This window comes from Pan paniscus, chromosome 7 (genome assembly GCF_029289425.2).
Source record: "Pan paniscus chromosome 7, NHGRI_mPanPan1-v2.0_pri, whole genome shotgun sequence".
Lineage (NCBI taxonomy): Eukaryota > Metazoa > Chordata > Mammalia > Primates > Hominidae > Pan > Pan paniscus.
Window position 1 is genome coordinate 158,261,848 of NC_073256.2, and position 17,236 is coordinate 158,279,083.

At 38.3% G+C, this 17,236-nt stretch overlaps 1 protein-coding gene across 33 annotated transcripts in view; it reads right to left on the reverse strand.

Moving 5' to 3' along the window:
- The window catches only part of PTK2 (protein tyrosine kinase 2), a 345,218-nt gene that overhangs the window by 209,237 nt on the left and 118,745 nt on the right, over positions 1-17,236 (reverse strand). For 28 of the 33 annotated variants that reach the window (XM_063606925.1, XM_055116999.2, XM_063606932.1 and 25 more), the window contains one exon: positions 14,518-14,684. The exons of 4 other annotated variants lie outside the window; for them this stretch is intronic. In XM_063606925.1, the coding sequence (XP_063462995.1) occupies positions 14,518-14,684 (167 nt within the window). Of the gene's footprint in view, positions 1-12,907; positions 14,685-17,236 lie in introns of those variants that run through there. One more of the 33 variants, XM_063606935.1, reaches the window with a different exon arrangement.

Genomic DNA, 17,236 nt, shown 5'->3' on the forward strand with positions numbered 1-17,236 from the left:
GATAACAAATACATCCATTAGCTTTAGCAGATATTATCAAACAGCATGCCAAAGAGGTTGTAACAAGTCAAACTCCCACCAACAGCATGGGGGTGTCCCAGTTCCTCTGTATCTTTGCCTCCACTTGGCATTTTCTAACTTTTTTGTTTTACTCACTCTGATTGGCATACTGTGATAGTGCATGGTGATTTTAATTGGCATTTCTTTGGTAAGTAATGAAAGTGAGTACTTTCACATGCTTTTTGGTCATTTTGACTATCTTCTTTTGTGAAGTGCTTGTTGAGTTTTTTATTTTTTGTAGAGAGAGGGTCTCACTATGCTGCCCAGGCTGGTCTTGAACTCCTGGTCTCAAGGGATCCTTCCACCTTGGCCTCCCAAAGTGCCGAGATTATAGGCGTGAGCCTCCACCCCTGGCCATGTTCAAGTTTTTGTCCTTGTTTTCCGACTAAATGGTCTAGCTTTTCTCCTTCACCACCTATTGATTTGTAGGTGTTCTTTATATATTCTAGATTTGAGGCCTTTGTTAGACATAGTGAATATCCTCTTCCATTCTGTGGCTTAATGGTATTTTTTTTAACCACTCAACAAAATTTCAATGCAATCTTTTGAGGAAGCAAAGTTTGGTACACATACGCAAGTTCTGCTAAGACTTATAAATGTCCATTTTATTAAAATACAAAATTGCCTAACAATTCGGTTTCATTTCACTTTTACTCTCAGAAAGAGTTCAATAACTTACTGTAGATATTCTACATTGGGTTATTATGTAAGTATAACAGATTTCATTTATTTTCAACTTAGGATTTACCAGGCACGTAACTACTTTATGTGCACTATTTCTCTCTCTTTTTTTGAGACAGGGTCTGGCTTTGTTGCCCAGGCTGCAGTGCAGTGGCACAATCTCGGCTCACTGCAACCTCTGCCTCCCCGGGCTCAAGCGATCCTCCCACCTCAGCCTCTCAAGTAGCTGGGGCTACAGACACCTGCCACCATGCCTGGCTAACTTCTGTATTTTTAGTAGAGCTGGGGTTTTGCCATGTTGCCCAGGCTGGTCTCGAACTCCTGAGTCAGTTCAACAAATCCGCCTGCCTTGGCCTCCCGAAGTGCTGAGATTACAGGCGTGTGAGCCACCACATCTGGCCTGGGCACTATTTCTCTTAATCAATTTAATAATCAGAGGAGAAAGGTATAATTATTCGCATTCTGCAGACTAAAAAAAAATGCTCAGCAAAAAGTTATCAGTTCCAGTCAACGATTCAAACAGGTCCAAGGAGGCTTTTGGTATTAATGGGACTCCCATTTTATTTATTTATTTATTTTTAGTTGGGGGAAGCTCCCATATTAAAGACAAGGAAACAGGTTCAACATGAAACAATGGGCAGCCTGGCTCCACATCCATTCTCTTAACATCCAGCATTCTGATGCTGCTGGTGATCATCAGCTAACATTTTCTGTCTATTTAGTGTATGACAGGAATTGTGATGAGCATTTTACACAGATGATTTCTTTTTAGAGAAGCATAAGGAACATGGGCTCTAGATAAAGATCACCTATGCCTGAATTTGGGCCATGCCACTTATTCACTGTCAGCTATCACTTCTCTGTGCCTCAATTTCCTTATAAGGATGTTACAAGAAATAAATGAGTCAGTAAACACAAAACACCCAGAACAGTCACTGGCATATCATAATAAATGGTTTCTAAGGTTTATTGTTAGTGATAACTCGATAACTGTTTATTCCAGCACAGATCATGTCTCAGGTACAGTTGGAGTGGTTGGAAATTCAACAGTGAATAACAGGCAAAGTGCTAACTCCCAAAAAGTTCGCATTTTTGTGGCAGAAGTCAGACAGAAAATACACAAATATATGTGAGATGGCAGTCAATGTCATAAAAACAAATCAAAGGGGAATAACAAATGATTAAGTATTATTTTTATAAAGGGTAGTCAATGATGGACACTCTGATATGATGATATCTGAGCAAAGATCTAAATAAAGGAGATGAGGAAGGGAGTTATACAGTTATATGCAGAGAAAAAGTGTTCTAATCAGGTGGAACAGACTATGAAAAGGCCCTGCAGCTGGAGGATGCTTGGGAAGGCAAGTGTAGCTGGGGCAGGCTGCATGAGGGCAGTGAGTAGAAATGAAGCTTCACACAGACCCTTATCAAGTCATGATAGTAGAGTTCTTTCTCAATGAGAAAGGAAGTCGATGGCATGCTGTGCACAGAGAAGTGACATCACAGGGTTTTCATTTTTCATGATTAGGGTATACACCACGCAGAACAGACAATGGGGACCAAAGGAAGAAGGAGGGAGACTAGGAGGAGACAGCAAGATTCTGGGTGAGAAATAATAGCCAGGTTAATATTCACCTTATGTTCACAGATTGGCAAGAGAATTTTAGGGAATTACATAATCTTCCCTAGATCCCACAGCTATTTAGAGGTAGGCATGGGATTCCTTTCCAGCCAGAACACGCATGAATATTTAAAGGCACAATGAAACGAAGAAAAGGCACCTACGTCTTAAAAACAGAAAGGAACTTAACTCAAGCCTGCTTATGTGAAGTTAGACAAGGCCTTTAGATCATGTTAAGAATTTTGGTGGGAGCTAAACGACGAGAACACATCCACATAAAGCAGGAATTAAGACACTGGGGACTAAGAAGAGTGGCGGATGGGAGGAGGGAGAGGATCAGAAAAATACCTGGTTGATGAAATAATCTGTAAACCAAACCCCTGTGACACGTAGTTTACCTATGTAACAAATCTGCCCATGTACCCTTGAACCTAAAATGAAAGTTAAAAAGAACTTTGTTCCCTGCTTCAACACACTACAGTCTAGCATATTTCACACAAAACCCTACTGAAACTTTCCTCAGTCCTTAAACTGCAATGCCTGACACCATGTTCTCGTGCCCCACTAGAGTTGACATCCCCACTCTGCTCTTACACGAAACTCGTCATTTTCTTTATATGTCTGTTTGCCATTTTAAGAGTCTAGTTGCATCCTGATACGTATTTCCACTTCTCTGCTATACGCCTCTCCATGGATTCCCAACAGCAGCTAAATACTATGCCCCAAATAAAATCATTCTTTTGTTCCTACTCTTAGGCAATATATTCCTATTCATGCCATTGTCATCCAGCTTCCTCAGTCTTACCACCAAATATGAGCACTAAGACACCCAAAAGTAAACAACTGAGGATAAGGAGGGAGAGGGTATGTTTTTGAAAAGCTGAGCTAGATTAAGAATATGATAGTCCTGATACTGAGAAGGGTTAGCTAGCTAGTCCGTGTTTAGTGAAGTAAACAAAGCATTAACTTCACACAACACAGATGCCCTCATAAAAAAAATGTGGTGTGAACAGTCTGTTCTTACAATAGACTTCCAATTTTTTTAAAAAAGAGAAGAATGGAAATAGAAATTTCTCATTTAGCAAAAATTGCAGTAATAATCACTGCAAGACAGAATCATCAATGAATGCTAAGATCAGTGGGTGAAAGTGAGAAACAGAATGTTGCAGTATCTATGTATCTTCCCAGAAGATATTTCTTAATTATAAAGGGGAAACAGTAACCTTGTAGTGGAGAAACCTGGCTTCCATTACCTTAACCAAATGATCCAAGTTAGAACCACCTGTAAATTGAGTTGTGCCATCATTATGGACTTCCTGATACAATGCAATGAGAAAGGTATGACATCTTGACTGCGGCAGTTTTGCCAAAAACGCAAAACCTTAATCATAAAAACAATACCAAACTCAAATTGAAGAACACAATACAAATAACCAGTGAGTATTCTTCAAAAATGTAAAGGTCATGTATGACACAGATTAAGGAACTGTCTCAGATTAGAGAAGACTTAAGGAGACATGACCGTAATGTGGTATTCTGAATTGATCCTGAACCAGAAAAGGAACGGTAAGTGGAATAATTGGGAAATGTGAATAAGTCATATAGATTTGTTACTAGGACTCTATCAATGTTAATCTCCTGGTTTTACTAGCTATATTATATAAGATTTTAATATTTAGGGAAACTGGCTGAAGGGTACACAGGATTTCTGTGTACTATTTTGCAACTTTTGATATTATATTGAGAATTTTTAAATTCCCACATATACAAGACTGACCCTTTTGTAGCTGTGGTGACAAACACCCGCCCCCGCCCCCCCAACCCATACACACACAAAACCAGTTTTAAATCAGCTTGGTCAATAAATATGAGTTGTACAGCCACAGACCCACTTGAAACTAATTTTAAAGCACCTGATATCTTGCCTCAATGAACACGCATCTGCAAGTCAACTGACTGGCAGCTTCTTCTTTAATTTAGCCAAACAGGAACTAACTCTAAAGAACATGCTTCTAAAGATGAACAGTCTAACTTGGGTAACCATACATCTAAAATTGATGCCAACCCATTCCCACCTCTGAAAGTTGGCCAGCTTCTCAACTTCATACTTCCAAAAACCTTGTATAGAATCAGTAGTGTGTTCTGCTCAGGGAGACTGTGACTGATCAGCACAGCTTTCCCTTAACAGCATAATAAAGCCACTTTTTTCTGATTCAGATAATGAATGATCACGATGTCAGACTTGGACAATACATAAGTAGTAAAACCTTTTTTTTTTTTTAAGCAAAAAAATGATTATGACAAAAGTCAGGATATCAGTTACCTCCGGAAGCAAAGAATAGAGAATGAAATTGGGAATGGGCACACCTCTAATTTAATGGGCTACAATTCATCAATTCATACACAAAGACAATAAATATGTTGCTGATAGGAAACACATAAAGAAAGAGGGGCACTACGTACTGGTAACAGAAAGAATAGATGAAGATATTATAATCATGAACTTATATGTACTTAACAACATAGCCTTAAAATCATAAAGAATCACAAGACAGAATTACTAAAAAAAAAGTAAATCGACAATTACAGTTGAATACTTTCTTTGAGATGAGCATGTAGCAAAACATATATATGTGTATAATATATACAATTAAATACATTAAATGTCACTTTTCAAGCAAAGTATGAACAATATAATCTTCAAATAACATGACGATAAGCTTGAAAAAATGTACACAAACACACTCGCCCTCTTTATAATAACAGAACATACCTTCTTTTCAAAAGGAATGAAAACATCAACTAAGTACTAAGGCACAAAGAATCATCTCAACATAGTTAAAAAAAGTCAACACCATAAAATTTTTATGCTTCCTATAATGCAACCAAATAAAATCAATAACCAATAATCTTTTCTTTTATAAGCACATATGGCAGAAACCTAAACAATACACTTAATCACCCCTTGGTTTCTTCCAAAAATCTTGAAACAAGTATCAAAACACTGATTGATAATAAAACACTATCTAACAAAGTTGTGAGACATAGACCCAACTAAAATGACCATTTATAGTAAAATACATTTATCAGTAAACATGAATGAATGAAAACAAGTGAGCTAAGTGCTCAATTTAGAAATAAGTGGTAAACAGAAATAATAAAATATAACCCACATAATAGCAATATATTATAGAGTAAGAATTAACTTAGTAAAGATGACACAAAGGCTTTGCAGAGAAGACATTAGAAGGCATCAAAGACAATGGACACAGATGTCACGGACAAAATCCAGATGAGGGGAAACCTGTAGGACAAGCAACACAGCTTCCTTAACAAACTGCAAGCAAAGGGGAGAAACTGGATACAAAGATGCTATAGATTACAAAGACTTAAAAGACAAAGGGCACACCTAATTTGGATCCTAATTCAAATAATTTATCTTTAAAATTTTTGTCATGATATTTAATAAACAAGTTAAAATTTGAATACTAATGGGATAGTTTATGAAATTAAGAATAATTTTTGGAGATTTTTAACAACTTTTGGTTTTATTTTAGAGCAGCAGTTCTGAACCTTGGGAGATTCTGCCCCCTTCCTGTTTCCCCTAGGGGACAACTGGCAGTAACTGGACACATTTTTGCCTGTTACAACTGAAGAGGGTGGGGTGGTGGGCTCCTATCATTTAGTGGGTAGAAGCCATACAACATATACAAAAGCTCCCTACAACAAAGAATTATTTGGCCAAAATGTTAATCCATGATTAAAATTAAAAACAACAAAGAAAAGCATGCTGTCATGTTATGGACAGACCATTTTGAAGTCTAAACTATTTCCTTCAATTTATAACTTTGTCACCAAAAAGGAGTGGATGCACTGCTCATAAAAAATCTGAAAACAAAATTTTCTAACATTTCAAAATTTCTCCACTAAATAAAAAAATCTGATGTTAAAATATGAAAATATATTTCAAAATCAATTATACTGAAAGGAATGATCATGGAATATGGAAATTTATTGACCAAATTTCAACAAATGTTTACGTAATTGGTGACTGGCAATGAAAAATCAGTATCATGATTAAGCACACAAAGATACTGGTATCCCTTCTATTTAAGTATGCATATCTTTGTCAAGAACACTTTTAGCTATGACAACCATTAAAAGCAATAACAAAATAAAACCTGAAATAAGACCTTTGAATCAGAAGTGGGGCATGGTGGCTCATGCCTGTAATCTCAGTACTTTAGGAGACAAAGGCAGGAGGACTGCTTCAGCCCAAGAGCTTGAGATCAGCCTGGGCAACATATCAAGACCTTGTCTCTACTAAAATAAAATAAAATCAGCCAACCGTGATGGCATGCGCCTATGATCCCAGTACACAATGAGACCTTGTCTGTACAAACAAATTATTTTAAAAATTAGTTGAGTGTGATGGCAAACACCTCTAGTCCTAGGTAACTGGGAGGCTGAGGAAGGAGGACTACTTGAACCCAGGAGTTCAAGGCTACAGCGAGCTATGATCATACCACTGCACTCCAGCCTGTTTAACAGGGCAAGACCTTGTCTCAAAACAACTATTTAACCAAGATTTTCTTTAAAAAATAAACCATACTAGGCCAGGCACAGTGGCTCACACCTATAATCCCAGCACTTTGGGAGGCCAAGGTGGGCAGATCATGAGGTCAGGAGATCAAGACCATCCTGGCTAACATGGTGAAACCCTGTCTCTACTAAAATACAAAAAATTAGCCAGGTGCCGTGGCATAAGGATGTAGTCCCAGCTACTCAGTGACACTATCTCAGCTCACTGCAACCTCCGCCTCCCAGGTTCAAGCGATTCTCCAGCCTCAGCCCCTCAAGTAGCTGGGATTACACGTGTGCACCACCATGCCTGGCTAATTTTTGTACTTTTGGTAGCGACGGGGTTTCACCATGTTGGCCAGGCTGGTCTTGAACTCTCAGTCTCAAGTGATCCACCTGCCTCAGCCTCCCAAAGTGCTGGGATTACAGGTGTGAGCCACCATGCCTGGCCCACTGCATGCTTTTAAATTTTCTACTTTTATGTATACTTTATAGCCTACATTATACAATCAATATGTTGACCGTAAGTGAATAAATACAAAATTGATTAAACATTTTTGCCTGACTCAACCTCCTAACAAATACTACCTACTTAACTAGGCTCTCCCAGCATCCTAGAAACAGGTAAGCTCCCACCTGCCCATGGACTGACTGGGAAAAGCGCTGGGGACAGGCTGGGGTGCACATGCACACTTCAGGAGTGATTTTCAAACTCAGCCTCAGACCCTGATGGTCAACAGAAGTTCCCCTGGAGCCTGTGGGGATTGAGAAGAGCTGGTGGCTACCCCTGCCACGGCTCTGGGCCTTCCAGTGACTTCTGAAGGAATTTACCATTCCCTTATTTACATGTTCCATATGGTCTTAACATGTGTTCCCAACAATCTCGTTAGGTTTTTTCACTTTTTACTTTATAAAAAGTGTCATGCTGTACGTCATATTCCAGGACTTTTTAAATTGAGGTAAAATTAACAAAAAATATTAACCATTTTAAGGTGTGAAATTCAGTAGTATTTAGCGTACTCACAAAGTTGTGCTAGGACTTACTTTGTCACATGATGTTATACAGCTAAGTTTCATTCATATTGTTACTTGTACCTGTAGTTCATTCATTTCAACTTGTGTGACATTCTACTGTGTGAATAATCCCCAAGTGACTTGTCACTGCTTATGCCATGAACATTATTGCAGTTATAGCCTAGTATAGAAACTAGAGCTAGAGTCTCTGAAAGAGAGAACTTGAAGGGGAACTGCAGGATGGTAAGGCATGTAATCACTTGACATTCAAGAGGATGCCAAGCTGGTTTCCCAGGTGGTTTCACCAATTTATTAAAACATTCTCCCTAGCAGTGCAGGTAAAAGACTGTCAGGTCCACAGCCTCTCCAGCTACGGAGAGTGTCAGACAGCTGACTTTTTGCCAACTGGAGGTAGAGTTTCACTGAGGTATCGATTTGCATTTCCCTGATCAATAATGAAGTTGACAGTGCCTTCTATGTTAGTTAGCCAAACTTATTTTCTCTTTTATGATAACACCTTCATGTCTCTTGCGTATCTATTACTGAGGTATCTGCAATTTTTTTTTTCTTTTTTTGAGACGGAGTCTCGCTCTGTCGCCTAGGCTGGAGTGCAGTGGCACGATCTCGGCTCACTGCAACCTCTACCTCCCGGGTTCAAGCGATTCTCCTGCTTCAGCTTCCCCAGTAGCTGGGATTACAGACGTCCGCCATGACGCCTGGTAATTTTTGTATTTTTGGTAGAGATGGGGTTTCACCATGTTAGTCAGGCTGGTCTCGAACTCTTGACCTCAGGTGATTCGCCTACCTTGGCCTCCAAAAGTGCTGGGATTACAGGCGTGAGCCACAGTGCCCAGTCAGCAATTTTTATATTGATCGGAACTCTTACCACCACCCTTTGTTGACTGCATGTGTTACAAATATCTTCTCCCACTTTGCAACTTGTTCTTGTACTTTCAAAATGTATCTTTTGCGGAATGTCCTAATCTTAGTACAGTAGAATTTGCCAGCCTTTCTTTTTATAGTGAACATTTTGGAGCTCTGAAGAAAATCTTCCTATCCCAGGGCCAGAGATACATTCAACTATACTTCCCACAAAACTTATTTTTTTACAGTTTTGCATGTGATGTTTCACTACTTGTACATCTCATAGATTTGTGTATTGAGGTAGTATCCAATGTTGTTGTTGCTCTTCTTCCCACATGGATAGCCACTTATCAATCCAGCTCTTCCTTTCTCCCAGTGACATGTCATGACAAAGAGCTCTCTAAAGTCATCCTGCCTGAGAGAGTTATGACCAAATACGTGTGCTGCAAGCTAGCTTACCAAGCTGTTTGAAGAGTGAAGACCAAGTGAACAAGTCTGTATTTCAGGTTTATTCAACAGTATGAATAGACTCTATAGCAGATAGCACAAAAGAACAAGCTATGTCCAAAAACGTCATGGAAATCAAAATTTATACCCAATTATATTGCTGAGTCCTAGCACTTTCATTTGACTATTGAGATCTTACTTCTCAGAATTAAAGCCAGAACTGCAGCTGCCCTCACATACCCACCTATGAACTTAGATGTCTGCAGGTGACAGAAAAAAATTTGTCATGTTCAGCTTCTTGTATTTACATATCTAATACAGGAGTAGAGAAGAAACAGCTGAGTGTTTGGATTCAATTTCTAGTATACCACCCATTTAAGCCATATGATCTCCAGGAAAAGTTATTAAGCCTTTCCAAAGTATGGCTTTCTCACAAGCAAAATGGCAAAAAGAGAGTACCTACATGATAAGACTATCATAATAGAAATTAATTTTGATGAACTACATCAAATGTCTGACACACGGTAAACAACATGTGTTAATATGGTAATACTGTTATTAACTTAAGCTAATATTGTTTGGTTCCTAGCTGAAAACAAGTTTCTAAACCATCAAATTACTTTGCTTCTGGGCTTCTTTTACACATGCATTATCAATATATTATTTATTCAGTTTTCATTCAAATATTGTTTATTGGGTGCCTATTGTATACCAGGCATGACTAGAACCAGGAATAGAGGAGTGAAGAAAACAAAGTCCCTGAGAAAGATAAACAACACACATATAATATCAGTCTTCAGAGGTCTGTAAAAAATTAACAGAGTATATGAGCTGATGAAAAATCACAAGGAGCTTCAGGTAGGCAGTGGGCTCTTTAGGTAGCCAGTAGGAGACCATAGGAAAGCAGTAACATTCAAGCACATTCCTGGAATGAGGAGGTCCAAGCCATGCCTGGAAAAGGCAGAACATACTCAGCAGAGTCACACCAAGTTCAAAGGCCCCAATAAGAAAGCCAGGGGGCTAGAGTTGAGAAAGTGAAAAGTTGTAAACGACAAAGGAAAAAAGGGAGGTGAGACAAAGAAAGTGTTAATTAAGATGAAGGGCCATATTATTCAACAATTAAAAAGTCTGGCAATAGAGAAGAAACCATCACATCAGATCCCAACTTGAGTATTTATGGAAAGAACTCTAAAATATATTAAAGAATTAATGGAAGGAAAACTGAAATCAAAAGGACTGATGTCACCAGAGTGGAGGAGGAAGAGGAAGAGCAGAAGGAGATAAGGACTGTGAGGTCATCAGAAACTCCAGAGTTTGCTCTGAGTGTGATAAGAAGCTACTGGAAGTTTCTGAGCCCAAATGATTTACAAATATAATTGGATGGCTTACATTCTAAGAGATACATCAGCAAATCCCATCAGCTCCCTCCTTAATACAACCCTGTACAACTGTTTCTCACAACTTCTATTATTATTCCCCTACTGCACCATCTTTTAGGATTTTTGCCTGGGTTATTGCACTAATTTGTTTCTCAGTTTCCCTGCCTCCATCCAATCAAATGTATGATTTAATGCCCAAGGCAGGTGTAGGGAGACTAGAAAGAGAAGAAAACAGGTTACTGGAGCACCCCAACATTTAAAGGCCAAACAGTTCAGAAAGGCTATGAATGGTCAATGAAGGAAAACCAAAGCAGTTTGGTATCCAGAAAGCTAAGTAAGGAATATGTATTAAATTCTTGGTGATAATAGCTTGTATTGTAATTGCCTTCTATATCCCTAATGATGCTTTAAAAGATGTTTAAAATTTTTTTCATACAATATTAACAGGGTATAATCCTTTTCCCCTTGGTTACTATTTGTCTGATATACTTTGTTCCCTTTCTGCTTATGTTTTATGTGTGCGTTCTTCAAATTAAAAATCAGTTACTATCTTGTTTCACGGGGCCAATGCATATTTAGATCTACCCAATTTTTTCCATCTTGCATCCGAGACCCTCCCCTTCAGAGATGATTTTCGTTTTTCCTAAGGTGTTTTTGTAAGAGGTTCCTTTGGTGGTAAATCCTCTAAGGAAAATGTCTCTATCTCACCCTGTTCTTGAATGGCAATTTAACTGGGCAAATAAACACAGGTTGCCAGCTACTTTCCTCACTACTTTGAACATATTATCCCACTATTTTCTTGGCATCTATTATTCTTGTTGAAAAGTCTGAATTCTTTTCTGGGTGTCATCCTGTCTTGTTCTCTGGTACAACAATATTTTACTATTAATACAATCTGCCAATGCATCAGTTTAGTTTTATTGACTCTTTGGGATTTTATGTTAATCCTGTATTTGAAGGCTCATGTCATTCATTGATTATAAAATATTCTCAACCATTATCTCTTGGGATTATCTCCTCCTCTTCTCCATTCTTTTTTATTCTATTCTTCTTGAGTTTCTGTTAGAAATGGGTTGACCTCATTCTTCATGTTACATAAACTTGCATTCACATTTTCCATCTTTTCATCTCTCTGGGGTATGTTCTGGAAAATTTTTTCTCTTGTTTACTAATTTTTCAGCTATGTCTAATCTGCTATTTTATCGATCCTGTGATTTCTACAACTTCTATTTGGACTATCCAAATTCTCTTGGTTATTTTTGATAGTCTCCTTTTCTTTACTGACACTTAAATTCCTCCCCTTTTAAATATACAGAACCATCAGTATTAACCCTCATAACTCTTGAAAATACCTCATCAGTTTATCTGTCACATTTTCTTCTGTCATCATCTCTACCTACTATGCATGTAACTTTCACTAATCCTCTTTTTTTTTTTTTTTTTGAGACAGAGTCTTACTCTGTCACCCAGGCTGCAGTGCAATGGCATGATCTCGGCTCACTGCAACCTCCGCCTCCCAGGTTCAAGCGATTCTCCTGCCTCAGCCTCCAATGTAGCTGGGATTACAGGCACCCGCCACCACGCCTGGCTAATTTTTGTATTTTTAGTAGAGACAGGGTTTCACTCATGTTGGCCAGCCTGGTCTCGAACTCCTGAACTCAAGTGATTTGCCTGCCTCAGCCTCTCAAAGTGCTGGGATTGCAGATGTGGGCCACCACACCTAGCCAACTTTCACTAATCTTAAAAGCCTAGCTACATTTTCAGAGTATTTAAGACAACATTATTCCCATATTGAGATAGGCAATCTAATTTTTAAAACCTGTACTATGAAGCCAGACAGCTAAGTTCGAATCAAAGCTGTGTCACAAACTATGTAACTACAAGTTTATCAATTTTGTTTTCATGTGTAAAATAAGAACGATAGTCTCTAACTCCTAGGGTTTGGGGACAGTTAAATGAAATGTATATTTAAGTTATCTGGTGTAAGCAGCATACAGATGGCAGAGTCCCTGGCTCAGCCACTTATGACGACAAGGCATCAATGTCATCATCATCATCATTAGTATTATTATGAGCAGTAGTATCCCAATCACCCTTTCATCTAGTAGGGTCAATCTGTGAGAAATTCTATATAACCCCACCTAAATTTTTCTTCCTTTTGAGGATTCAAGACCCAGTCAGTAAAGCAGTGCCTATTCAATTTTCCTTAAAACAAAGTAAATAAATTGGCTTAAAAGAACAACAACCATCTACTAAGAGATTTAGATTCAATGACCATTTTATTGAGCACTAAGGATTTCATTATAACAAAGTCTGCATCTGACATGTCCATATAAACCAAGATAATAGAATTGTGTTAAATAAAAGTACCTTGACACAGGAGGATCACCTGAGTAGGGGAGTTCAAGACCAGCCCAAGCAACACAGCAAGATGACCATCTCAAAAACACAACAAAACAAAAACCCTGCAGGTATTTTTTATCTAACTTTTACATATCCTTTGTTTTGGAATGCTCACTTGCTTAATTGACTAAATAGTTGGAAGTCAAATCTTCTCTAGCCATTGATGTGAACCAACGAAACTATATTCTCAAGGAGTATTTTGTGAGCTCGGTACCAGCTACCTGACAAATTTGAAAATACAGCTATATTTCTTTGGTGAACTCTGTAACTGGGGTAGGGTTTTATTCAACATAAGATTTATTCAGGCTGGGCATGGTGGCTCACACCTGTAATCCCAACACTTTGGGAGGCCAAGGTGGGCAGACTGTTTGAGCCCAGGAGTTTGAGATCTGTCTGGGCAACATGCTGAAACCCCATCTCTGTAAACAACACAAAAATTAGCTGGGCGCGGTGGTCTGTGCCTACAGTCCCAGCTACTCAAGAAGCTGAAGTGGGAGAATCGCTTGAGCCCAAGAGGCTGCAGTGAGCCATGTTCATGCCACCGTACTGCAGCCTGGGTGACAGGGCGAGACTCTGTCTCAAAAAAGAAAAACAAAATTATTCACCTAAACATGTTTGTCTTTTAAAATGTCTACCCTAATCAATCTAGATCCTTCAAAGTTACTGACCCTTTGAATGCACTCTTCAACCATTATCTTTATTTCTGTAGCATTGCCTATAAAAATTAGAACCCTAGTGAAAGAAGCCCATTTTTACAAGTTATACCTCTCACAAATGTATTTTAGATGTACAATTTCCTAGTAACATCTTGAGTTGCTTAGTAGTAAAAAAAAAAAAGAAAAAAGAAAAAAAATTAGTAGGGGAGACCAGAAAAAGAACAATTATAGGGAATTCTTTTAATTTGCCCTGAAATAATTTTATTTTCCTTAACATTTCAACAGGAGTCATTAAGAGATTACGTCCTAATTTTAACGTTGCATGTGAATATCAAATATACACTCACTCTTTGTAGGTGCGCTCTAGATTACAGGGCATAATAAAACAAGCTATGTAGCCCATTAATAAGGTATTTAGGTGTGACAGCAACTCCTGCTACATAAAAGGATGACAAGGGATGAAAACATAAAAAAAATATATATATATATACACACACACATATATATATGATTTGAGTTTTATTGGGAGCAAAGGTTGAAACAAAGTAGCACTGATGAGAAATTAGCTAGCAAAAGACCATCACAGAAAACAGAAATCAGATGGCTCAAAGTATAATTAATAATACCCAAAAGCTAGACTAGAGGTCTAGAAGAGATCATTCGTTAATAATTACTAACCAATTTTATTTATACCAGAGTTGTAATGACAAGCAGTGTGAAAATTAAACATATACATTTATTATCTTGTGCATGTTTTTAAAAAGCAAAAGAAATCAAGTGTGCATCACACCAAAGCAGGTTTGTATCTTACTTCCACTCCTCTGGTGGGTGAGCAAGCTCATACTTCTCCCTCACACTGGAGACGCCCATATCCACGTGAAGCCAGTGAACCTCCTCTGACCGCAGGTGACTGAGGCGGAATCCATAGCAGGCCACATGCTTTACTTTGTGACTGTCCACTATCTTCTGAATGATGCCCTAAAACATACCCCCCACAAGAATGACTGTTATAAACTGAAAACAAAACAAAACAAAACAAAACAAAACCAAAACAAAACAAAAAAAAACTATATGCTAAAAAGTAATGCAATGTTCATTTCTTTTAGTCAATTATCAGAAATCTTTGGTATGAGAATATCAAGTTAAATAAATTACTTAGGAATCTTTGTTTCTGAAATAGTATTTTCAAGAACAAGGAGAAGTTTTAGAAAAGAAAACATAAAGAGATTCTCTCCTTTCTTTATTAACAAGGCATGTAAACTTAAAAACACATTTCTGCAATTCCACTGTCATCACCCCCCAAGCCTGTCAAAGCACATCAGCTATCTTTCAGTTACTACTTTCTAAGGTCCAGATCCAAGGAGGGGTTATACTTTCAAAAACAGGGAGATCATACTGTTCAAGACCAGGCTGCAACATTCATAATCACTTTTTTTAAAAAACATACATTCAGGAACACACAGTTAAGGCTACGTTTCTGGTGACACTGGAAATACATGAAAAGTTCTTTGAATTCGGGCCTAATCAGTTTATTATTACTTGCTCTTTAAAAATTATTATGAAGCAATCTTAAATACTCCCAAATCTAATGCCTCTAACATGTGTTCCCTTGAGTTCAGAGGAGAAGGTCACCTTTGAATGAGGTCATCAGGGAATGTTCCCTAGAGATGGTGAAATTTCTCCTGGAGCAATGGACAGGTTAAGTGTTAGAACTGTCTCTTGCCCTGTACCTACCTAGGTATGAGGGCCATGAGAGAATATGTTGTTAAGTGGGCAGCATGTATGGAAGACTCATTTGGGAACATGACAGAACCATTTGCTGTCCTTTACACGAGGGTATGCAAATTACAACCAAGTGTGACCTTCTCAATCTTTTAGGTGATAAGACTAATTTTTTTTAAATGATGCTGATATTAAAATGAAAAATGTCTATGAAAGAAAATAATCACTGCTTTTTAAAATTAGCAATTAATTGAAGCTATAATACAACTTGTTAAGACATACAAAAAAGTTCCTGCACTCATCAAGTATTGCTTTATTACAGCACAATGCTGCTGATCATGATAAAGGATATTATCCCCAGCCTTCTCCATAAGCAAAGATAAATCGTAACATGTACCATATACAAAAACTGTCCAAAACCCAGTATATACACACTGAGGATGTGTGCTGCTGTGCTGTGCTCCCGATACTGGTACCTGGCATGTGGCAGACCTCCCAGGGCACTGAGTGAATGAAGTGGTAGAGTCAATCTCTCTTTCAGACAACTCAATCCCAGGTACAAAGTTGTTTACCAAGCACAGGAAGTGGCAGAGAGAGGGACAAAGGAAAGGAGTAAACATGGTATCAAGAGAGAAAGCATCAACAGAGGACCAGGCTGGAAGAGTCAAAGACAGATTCATAAAGATGATGAATTCTCATCAGGACAGGAAGGATGTTTGCAGCCTACAGACTCTTATGTGGAACTGACAGAGGCATAAAATGTCCTTCCTGGCTTTTTGATCCAATGCTACTACCAATTCAAGAGGCGGCTCTCTCTTGTTAGAGCTGCGATCAGTGTCTACAGTGGTCTCTAGCCATCTGCCTCAGGTCACTTGGTCTACTAACCTTCCATAACCTGATGTTGAATATAAGGCAGTAAGGAACACAAATCATTTCTCATAATTGTCACCATTCACATCCTAATAAAAAGCCCAGCTTCTCCGGTTGCCTTCTTTAGCGACCCCATGAAAAAGTCACTTCATCTCCGCTGAACTCACAGCACACATATAGGAGACCTGCAGCAAACCAGTCTCAAAGAGGCTTAGCCCAGAACTGTGGTATCTGTTAGGGAAAGGCAGGTTTCTGTCTTGGAGTTTCATGTAAGAGAGAGAATCTTATTCCATTCACTTGATCATGCTGCCTGAAGAGACTCAGAGTGACTTCAAAGTGTGGATCTGAGTGACACAGCCTTTGCATACAGTAGTACCTCATGAGCAAACCAGCTTTCAACTTTCACTCTCCATGAAATAGTGAAAAGCAATAAACACACAGATACTACCTTCTGTTTCATTTCTTGCTTTCTCATTACGCATCCATATCGTACTCTGTCCTACTGCTCATTCTCTAGCACCCTTATAAATTTCTCTGGATAGTGGCAAACATTATAAATATACAAAGTGCTTACGTATGTGGTGCTAAATGCATATACTCAGTAACTTATGTAATTTTGAGAACTAAATATCTGGTCTGGATAACTCAACAAATAATTCTGAGAACTATGTATTTAGTGAGGAATGTAAACTCAACCAACCCTACAGTGCTGCCATATGGAAGTGCCCCATTTTCATATCACACACACATACATTTAGAATAAAAATGACTGTCTCTAAAAGGATAATAGGACATGGGTTTTTAATATGCTACTAAAGGTACCAGAATTAAATTTAAATTTCTCATCGTGACTTTGAAGACACATCTATTTGGTCCTATGAAATACAAAACAATAATTGGCTACTCTGAAACCTGTCTCTCATATCCCAAGTGTCAGA